This window comes from Vigna radiata, unplaced genomic scaffold (assembly GCF_000741045.1).
Source record: "Vigna radiata var. radiata cultivar VC1973A unplaced genomic scaffold, Vradiata_ver6 scaffold_7, whole genome shotgun sequence".
In the NCBI taxonomy this organism is placed as follows: Eukaryota; Viridiplantae; Streptophyta; class Magnoliopsida; order Fabales; family Fabaceae; genus Vigna; species Vigna radiata.
The window spans coordinates 2,149,477-2,159,921 of NW_014543262.1; the positions used below are offsets into that span (position 1 = coordinate 2,149,477).

Sequence of the window (10,445 nt, forward strand, 5' to 3'; positions counted from 1 at the left end):
TTTACTATTAATATTATGTTTATTATTTTGTATTTGCATCTAACTTTTAATTTTATAAAATGGAAATGGTAGAAGTACTAATATTGAAGTTTCCTCCGAATTTTATATTTTGTAATATGAAGCAAGTGAATGCTCCATTAATATAGAGAGAGATTTTTAAGGATAGTGAGGGAGGTGTAGGGTATTTTTGGAATAAAAGAAAATAGTGAGGAGTTGAAGAATATTTTTGAAATAAATTAAAAGAATGGGGAGGTGCAGGACACACTTGGAGAGATGGAGGGAGCAACACCCTACAATTCTTATGTGGGGGTAACTTAGTTTGACCCGTTTTTACATGTCAAATGTGAGTGAATAAATTAAGATAAACGATTCAACATTGTCATACCTATTTAAAATCAATTATCATTTTATATTAAATATAATATTATTTTATTAATAAAAAAAGTCACTAATATTAACATGAATGAATGTAAAATAAATAACCATTATATAATTCTAGATAAAAAAAATTTAAAGGTGAAACACCTAATTGAAAATTATAAAAAAACTATGAGTTCCTAATATCAAATAAATTAAATAAAACTTAACTGAAAACAATAATTTTTATTGAAAAAACTTAAAATACAAATAAGAAGAGAAAATAATATTTTTAAAAATTAAAAACATTAAATGTATTATTTTCAATTTTCAACTTGGGAGCCCATTGTGGCCAACCAACCTAGTCCGTTTTTCAAATGCATCTCCACCACTAGAACTAATTTTAGGCATTACCAATGAATTTTAGCCATCAACAAAATCAATTTTTCTACAGTAATTATGTACTAGTATTGTCATTTAATCATTAACACTTACAAAATACAGTTCAATTATTAGTTTTAATAAAAGAGTTTAACATGTAAATGTAATGTTTTTCTTTATTTATTCAGTTAAAAACATTAACTATTCAATTAAAAACTTAAAAATTATTTGTATGATTAAATAATGTTTTAATATTTATTTATACATGAATATATATAAAAATTTTAAAAATAAAAAAAATTAGAAAAACTGAAATAAAAGTGATGTGTCGACCTGTTAGCCTATCATCCTATTTTATAATAGGATGAGTTATAATTTTTGTAACATTTTTTGTTGACAGACTAATCTGACTTGACTACTTTTTGATTGACCAAAAGAGCATATGATCAAGTCATGTAGCATAAACCTATTTTGTCATTTCTACTCTTAGAAGACAATAAACATGTAAAGCATTATAACAAAATAATTATTACCATAATTGTATGATTTTGTTCATGGGCTGGTCCATAAGCCGCATAGGCCATTCATTATGAAAATGTGTATCAACAAAAGGGGGTTACTCCCTCCACCTCCCTGTTTCCACCCTTCACCTCCCCAATTTTTTGCCTTTTTTTGTTACGAAAATATCCTTTTTCTTGACTTTTTTAACCTTTTTACATATTTTTTTTTTACTTTTAATGGTATTTAGGAGTAACCCTCAACCCTATGTTATTTATTTTTACTCTACTCACAACCCCACCTCCCCCAAATTTGAGATCTGTCTCTTCCTCTGCCAACTCTGTGACTCTCTTTACTCCCACCTCTGTGACTCTTGTTCTTATCCAAACTCTCCAAACTCTCCAAACTCTACTTTGCTTTCCGGTGCGATGGTGTGCTCTGTTCTTGTGTGCGGTGGTGTTTCGTTGTTGACATTGGTGGTACGTGGACTCAGATTCATAGACTTTCCTCTCTGCTTGAAGCTCATCCGAAGAGATGCTAAAGAGGTCTGAGCATTTGACCTTCGCCCCTCTTCTCCTTTTTCCCTTGCTCTTCATAATAAGGGAGTCCTCTGCATCCAAGTTTCCCTTTTCAATCTCCATTTTTTCTTACTTTTTTAACTCCACAACCCAAACCTAACTCTTTATTTCTCTACACAGGTGACGTTTGACGCAAAGAAGACATGGAAAAGGCCCTCCGCGGTGCCAACTGTGTTTTCCACCTTGCGGCCTTTGGAATGTCAGGTAAAGAGATGCTCTAGTTTGGTTGTGTTGATGAAGTCAACATAAATGGGACTTGCCATGTTCTCGATGCTTGTCACGACCTCGGTATAACGAGGCTTGTCTATTGTAGCACATATAATGTTGCCTTCGGTGGTCAACAGAACATCAACGAGAATGAGACATTGCCTTATTTCCCAATTGATCACCATGTCGATCCATATGGCCGTAGTAAATCAATCTCTGAGTAGTGGGTTCTAAAGAACAATGCCCGCCCTCTGAAGTATGTATGTATGTCGACATCCGTTTACCTTAAATAGATGTTGACATCCGTCGACGGATGCTCATATCCTTTTAAGGGAGCTTTCAACGTTATTAGGGTTAGCTTTTATTCACACACTTTTTTGTGATTAGCTCTTAAATCACACACTTTTTTTAGAGCTTTCACAGAGTGCGTCACTACCTTTAAGCGTAGAGATGATTGAACTTTTTAACCTTAGAACAATTTCTTCTACTAATCTCTCACTCACCACACTCTCAGCCAAAGAGAAGAGAAAGAATTCTACCAAAGAGAAGAGAAAGAATTCTACCAAAGAGAAGAGAAAGAATTCCACCACGAAGGAGTAAGAAAACATAAACGTAAAAGAGTAAAAGAGAATCAATAATAGGTTATGTGGGAGAGTAAGTAAAAATTATAAAATTTTAGACTTTTATTAAAAGGATAAAATAGGAATAGAAAAATAGAGTGAAAAATAAAAGAGTAGATGAGAAGGTGGAGGGAGCAAACAGGGAGGTGGTTGGAACAACACCCTCAACAAAATTAGCCTACAATTCTTATGTGAGGGCAACTCAGTCTGACCTGTTTTTTACATTACAAATGTGGGGTGAATAAATTAAGATAGACAATCCAACATTGTCTTTCCTATTTAAAATAACTTATCACTTTATATTAAATATAAGATTATTTTATTAATAATAAAATGTCACCTATCTTAATGAAGAAACGTAAAATAAAATATCAATTATATAATTCAAATAAAGAAAAATATATAAAAGAGAAACACCCAATTAAAAATTATAAAAATTTATGACTACTTAATATAAAAATTAATTATAACTTAATTGAAAACAATAAATTTTTTGAAAAACTTAAAATATAAATAAGCAAGAGGAAATAATATTTTTAAAAATTAAAAACATTTAATGTGTTATTTTCAATTTTCAACTTGCCAGCCCATTGTGGTTGATCAACTTAGCCTATCCAAGTTCGCTGATATGTTTTTTATTTTTTAAAATTAAAAATTAATAAAAATAAGCCTCCATCACGAACAACCTAAAACGCGAGGAGATCGTGGACCACACAATCGCCGAATAGCCTCCATCACTTATAAGCAAAAGCCACCATGAACTCGCAGGACCTAGAAATTGTGTCACCAACACGAATTTAGATCCACGCACTACACCACCATTTAAGCAACACCCACATGCATTTCTAACACTAAAACCAATTTACAAACCACATAACTTGTATAAGGGAAAACCACAGTGACTTAACAAATCAGATTTCATGTGGATTTGTAATAAAAACCAACCTTAGTCACCATGCGCAAATAAAAACTAAAAGGAAAAGAAGAAACGAGGAAGTAGATTAACTAAATCGTAGTATTTACCAATGAATGTTTTCTTTGGTAATTAGTTTTAAAAAAATAATTTAACATGTAAATGTAATAATTTTTTTATTGATTCAGTTAAAAACATTAATTAATCAATTAAGAAATTAAAAATTATTTGTATGATTAAATAATGTTTTAATATTTATTTATACGTGTGTTTATATAAACAAATATTAAAAATAAAAAAATTAAAAAAACTAAAATAAAAGTGATGAGTAGACCTGCTAGCCCATCATCTTGCTCTATAATGGGATGAGTTATAATTTCTATACCATTTTTTTGTTGACAAATTAATCTGTTCTGACTCCTTTTTTATTAACCTAAAGAGAGCTAAATCGAGTAGGACAGACCTATTTTGTCATATCTACTCTTATAATACAATAAAGATGTAAAACATCAAATTATTCAAAACATATCAACAAAACTAACATATAATTTTTATGTGGGGCAACTCTGACTCGCTTTTTACATGTCAAATGTGAACTGAATAAATTAGGACAGGTTATATAACATTGTGATTACTATTTAAAATTAATTATCATTTTATATTAAATATAATATTATTTTATAAATAATAAACGTCACCTATCTTAACATGAAAATATTTAAAAGAGAAATCCCTAATTCAAATAAAAAAAAATATTTAAAAGAGAAACCCCCAATTGAAAATTGTAAAAACTTATGAGTACCCAGTATAAAATAAATTAATAAAAACTTAATTGAAAACAATAATCTTTTTGAAAAACTTAAAATATAATAAGCATGAGAAAATAATATTTTTAAAAATTAAAAGCATTAAATGTATTATTTTAATTTTCACTTTGCCACTCATTATGGTCAATCAACCTAGCCCGTCTCAGTCCGCTGATCTGTATCTTATTTTTTAAAATTAAAAATTAATAAAAAATAATCTAAAAAAATAAATTTTCTATATGATATTATTTTTAAAATTATGAAATTACTGATAAAATTTTACTAACAAATTTTACCACGATATTTAATTTGTTGACGTATTTTATCAACGAAAAAATTCACTAGAAAATAAAATATGTATTGTCGATGAATTTATTGATGGAAAATATCATCAATAAAAAGAATGATAAATTTCTCACCCAAATCACACGTTCATTGTCAATGTATACTTTATTTTGCTTCAACATGCATTTAGTAACCATGGCATCTGCGTCCACTATGATCCTTATTGGATCTTCTCTCACTACCACAACCCACAACCCATCTAACCACAAAAAATGATGAAGATCGAAGCTTTACTAGATGTTGGCAACTTTTACATCAGAACACGAACAACCCAAAACGCGAGTAGATTGTGCACCACACACTTGCCGAATAGCCTTCATCACACATAAAAAGCCACCACGAACTCGCAGGACCTGAAAATCGTGTCACCAACACGAATTGACACGAATTTAAGTCGATGCAGTTCACCTCTGTTTAAACAACACCCATATGCATCTCCACCACGAGAACCAATTTGCAGACCACGTAACTTGCACGAGGGAAAACCATAGTTACTTAGCTAATCAGATTTCATGTGGATTTGGAATAAAAACCAACCATAGTTACCATGAACAAATAAAAAGTAAAAGAAGAAGAAGAAGAAATGAGGAAGAAGATGAACCAAATCGTAGTATTTGCCAATGAATTTTTTCTTTGGTAATTGTTGTCGAACATTATCAACGAATTTGCCATTGGTAATTATTGACAAAACAAAAATCTGTCGATAAATTTTATCAATGACAATTTTACTAATTTTTTTTACCGTCGATAATTTCAATCTATAGACGAATTTTAAGCATTAACAGTGAATTCTAATTGTCGATAATATCAATTTTTCTTATAATAAATATGTAATAGTATTGTCATTTAATCATTAACACTTACAAATTAAGTTTCAATCATTAGTTTTAATAAACTAATTTAACATGTAAATATAATAATTTTTTATTTATTCAATCAAAAACATTAATTAATCAATTAAAAACTTAAAAATTATTTGTATGATTAAATATGGTCTTAATACTTATTTATACGTGTATATTATAAACAAATTTTAAAAAAAAAAAAATAAAACTAAAATAAAAGTGATGAGTTTAGCTGTAGCCCATCATCGTATTCTATAATGAGATGGGTTATAGTTTTTGTACAATTTTTTTGTGACAAACTAGTCTATCCTGACTACTTTTTTATTGACCAAAAGAGGATCATACCAAATCGGGTAGCACAAACCTATTTTGTCATCTCTACTCTCATAATACAATAAATATGTAAAACATTAAAGCAAAATTATTATTATTATTATTATTATTGTGTGAATTTGTTCATGGGTTGGCCCTCAAACCCCACGGGCCATTTATTCATTATACAAAACATATCAACAAAACTAGTTTACAATTCTTTTATGAGGAGAACTCAATTAGATCCCTTCTTTACATGTCAAATATAGGATGAATAAATTAAGAGAGATTATCCACCATTATCATTTCTATTTAAAATCAATTATCATTTTATATTAAATATAATATTATTTTATTAATAATAAAACGTTACCTATCCTAACATGAATAAACATAAAATAAAATAACCGTTATATAATTCAAATAAAAAAATATTTAAAAGAGAAACACCCAATTAAAAATTATAAAAAATTATGAGTACATGATATAAAATAAATTAATAAAAACTTAATTGAAAACCATAAATTATTTGAAAATTTTAAAATATAAATAAGCCAGAGGAAATAATATTTTTAAAAATGAAAAACATTAAATGTATTATTTATTACATGAAAATAAATTTATTAAGTATATTGCTTTTATAATTTAAACAGTAAATAATAATTAATGGTATTGAATATATAAATTAATACTTATCTATACTATTATATATAAAAATAATTATTTTTCGGACGTTTATTTTTCAATTTTTTCTTTTAATGTTTTTTTTAAATTAAAATAATTTTTTTACAAATTTTATAACCTCTCTGTTTAAATTTATAACTGTCTTTGTAAACTTAAATTACTTTGAAAATTAAAATAGTCATTATAATACAAAAATTACTTACAAAATAAATAAAAATTATTTATAAAAAACTTACAAAAAAAAATATATTTATTTTTTAATTATAATTTTATATTTTTAATAAACAAAAATTAAATACATATGAACATATTTTCTAGTTATCTTATGTTTTTACTGGTCATTGATAAAAGTGAGATGGTAATAATCTTGTAATTTTTTTGAAGTACTTTTTTTTTTTTACAAGTTTAAATATACGAACGAATAAAATAGTGATACATAGTTTATTTTCCAAAAAATTATTAAAAAAATAATTATTAACATTATTGGAAGTCTCGTATCGACTAGAGATGAAGCCATTTAAGTGTATATAAGTGGGTGCAAACCTCATCCTACAAAACGATTTTGTGGGGTTGAGTTAGACTTAAACTTCACTTCTAACATGGTATCAGAGTCATGATTGAAGCCTATCCTAACGATTTCTGTTGTCATTGGGCATGTTGTTTCACCCGCTATCGGGCCGTTATCGGACTATCCATTAAAAAATCTAAACCCACGTTTGAGATATATATATCTCGGCGTGAGGGGGTGTGTTAGAAATCTTACCTCAGCGTGAGGGGATATGTGGGGTTGAATTAGGCTTATAATCCACTTCTAACAAACATAATAATAAACTTTGTACTAAAACCTCTTCACCTACAAAACCAGAAAATCCTTATTGAGAAAAGGAAAAAGTTTGAAGAACCGAAACCAATTAATGTTAAATTAATTATTTTTTTCTGCAGCTCAGTACATCTGTTCTGTTCTTGAAGTTATTAATTATTTGCTTAGCTGTTCCTCCTCCGGCTGCTATATATTTGAGTAATGAACCTGACTCAAACCCTCAAGTGAACTCATTGAAACCGGCAACATTTGCACACAGATTTTCTTCTTCTTTGAAAGAAAATGACGTTGTACAACCCAATGATAGATAGCTGCAAGGGTCTGCCATCTCTGACGGATTCCTTGTCTGTAACGGAGACAGTGAATGGAACACACAATTTTGAGTTGAAGGGTTACTCTCTAACGAAGGGAATGGGCGTTGGAAAATTCATTGAAAGCGAGACATTCACAGTAGGAGGGCACCAGTGGGCCATATACTTCTACCCAGATGGCAAGATCCCCAGTGATAATGGTGTTTATGTTTCCATCTTTGTGGCCCTGGTTTCCGAGAGCACCGATGTTCGTGCGCTGTTCGAACTCAAGTTGCACGACCAAAGCGGCAAAGGGAATCATTTGGTTTATAGCCACTTTGGTCGCAGCCTCGAGAATGGCCCTTACACTATCAAAAGCCGTGGCTGCATTTGGTTAGATATATCTTTTTTCTTGTCTCTCAACCTTGTGATTTTTTGGATGTATATAATCAGGGAATCAATATTAACTATTAATGTTGTTTTATGAAGTAATGATGAATGTGATGCAGTGGTTTTTCTGTCTGTGTTAGGGGATATAAGCGGTTTTTCAAACGAAAAGACCTTGAGACATCAACTTTCATCAAGGAAGACTGCTTGAAGATCAGTTGCACTGTCGGTGTTCTGGTGATGTCTGATTCTTCTACGTTAAACGCAATTCATATTCCTGAATCTGATATAGGAACAGATCTGGGAATGCTGTTAGATCATGAGGACTTATGTGATGTCACTTTCTCCATTAACGGGGAAAGGTTTCGTGCACACAAGCTTATTTTGGGTGCTCGATCAACAGTGTTTGAAACCTGGTTTTCCGATGGGTTAGGGAAGGATAATAGGGAGATAGTTCTCAATGACATGGAGCCTAAAGTTTTCAAGGTATAGCATGTGCTACTTAATTCAGTTTTAATGTGTAATCTCATACCATTTTTCTTCATTATCTAATGATTCTCTTGCTTCTCTTAGGCTTTGCTTCACTTTATATACAAAGACACTCTGATGGAAGATCAAGAGCTGTTTTCGTGGCAATCATCATCGTATTCTTTGATACCAGAATCGTTTCCTGCAAAGTTGTTAGCTGCATCGAACAAGTTTGCCTTGCCAAGATTGAAGCTCATGTGTGAATCAATATTTTGTAGAGGCATATCTATATATTCTGTTCCATATATTCTGGTTCTTGCAGATCGTTATCATGCTACTGAGTTGAAGCCCATCTGTCAAAACTTTTGTGCAGAAAACTATGATGGTGAGATTTGCCACTTAACATAAGTCTCAAGTTCAGAATGTTTAATACATTATTTGTTAATGTTTGAAAGTTAATTCAAATGTTGTTTCATTATTGTCCGTTGCAGCTGTGGTGAAATCTGGTGGTTTGGAGTATATTAGGCAAAAATGTCCGTTTTTGCGAGCAGAACTGCAAACTATTGCTGCTGGTTTGGACAAATTCATTGTGCACTATGCTAGGAAAGAACCAAATTCAGAAAGAGGTGAAGAAGGTTCAAGCAGTCACATTTCTGATGCTGTTAACGAGAACAATGATCCATTAGGGATTAGTTTTAAGATTTGTAATGGTAAAGGAAATTAGTTGATTTCAAGATGAAGATGTACTCCTGAAATCAAAACAAAAGAGACATGTATGACATATCAGAAGACTTTTTAAATAAAATTTCACAATATTTCCTTTTCTTCAATCTATAATAATAGAATTAATATATAATATGAACTTTGTTTTCTAGGAGCATATTTTTAAACTAATCTATTTATTTGTAATCAAAATTTTGAATATTGTTCCTCCTTTAGTATTGTATTTCATAAAATAATTTCTCAAAGTTAAATGACCATTTTATATTATTGGTTTTACTCAGATTCTTGCTTCAAACAGACAATAAATTTAAGGAGTTGAAAACCAAATTTATTGATGTGGAGAAGATGCATTAAATTTTACATTCGCAGTTTAAAATTTTTCTTTTGAATAACATCACCCAGTTACGTTTTATTAAGTATATAGTGTGTGATCTTCAATGACATATTTGATTTAATTATCGTTAATAATTCAACTAAATAGATATTTCCATTAGAATAACAAGATTTTGCAAGAGATTAAAGATCTGGGCAGAAATAATGCACAATCACTAAAATGGTAGAATAGTAACTTGAAGATTAGCAAGGATCATAATGATATATTTTTAGATCGTTTTGATATACTGAATTATTCTAATAAATTGTGTTTTGATGCTAATAAATAGAATTAAATACCAGCTACCTATAGTTAGCAATATATAATACTTAAGTAAATGTTCTAACATGAACAAGAGTTGCCCACTCTTGTTTTATCTTCTTTCTGAACCACTGAAAAAATAACATAATTTGATTATGTATAGACATTAATATTTAAAATTTGATGTGCTTTATAATACGTGAAAAAAATATATTATTATCTTAATTCAATATTCACCAAATTCCTATTTGAATTATGATTTTTATCTAAAACATGACATAATAAACATAATTATATAATATTACAAAACTGTCACCAGCTATTGTCAAATGAGATGTGAACAATGTTTTTTGTGTTAGTGATTATATATATTAAGTTTGTGATTTCTTACTCACAAGATCTCATCCTAAGATAATTACCATAGTTAATCCATTTTAATAACATTACTAATACACTTTAGTTCCTTGACTTTTGTAATGGGAATAACATTATCTCAGCCTTGGTTGCTATATATGTCATAGACACTCATGAAATATGATGTAGCCGAGATACTCACTTCCTCATTTTGACGATGATT

At 29.6% G+C, this 10,445-nt stretch overlaps 1 protein-coding gene across 1 annotated transcript; it reads left to right on the plus strand.

The window, feature by feature from the left end:
- The first annotated feature begins 7,612 nt into the window (after positions 1-7,612).
- LOC106753725 (BTB/POZ and MATH domain-containing protein 4-like) lies at positions 7,613-9,316 on the plus strand. Its single transcript, XM_014635578.2, has 4 exons — positions 7,613-8,049; positions 8,187-8,529; positions 8,617-8,896; positions 9,003-9,316. The coding sequence occupies exons 1-4, from the start codon at positions 7,649-7,651 to the stop codon at positions 9,233-9,235; spliced, it is 1,257 nt and encodes a 418-aa protein (XP_014491064.1). The 5' UTR covers positions 7,613-7,648; the 3' UTR covers positions 9,236-9,316.
- Positions 9,317-10,445: the final 1,129 nt, after the last annotated feature.

What these genes read in the sequence shown, in the direction of transcription:
- LOC106753725 (XM_014635578.2), top strand. Translation starts at nt 7,649, where the DNA reads ATGACGTTGTACAACCCAATGATAGATAGCTGCAAGGGTCTGCCATCT. An exon ending in AAAAGCCGTGGCTGCATTTG is followed by an intron (nt 8,050 to 8,186) that starts GTTAGATATATC and finishes TGTCTGTGTTAG; the next exon opens with GGGATATAAGCGGTTTTTCA. An exon ending in TTGTGCAGAAAACTATGATG is followed by an intron (nt 8,897 to 9,002) that starts GTGAGATTTGCC and finishes TGTCCGTTGCAG; the next exon opens with CTGTGGTGAAATCTGGTGGT.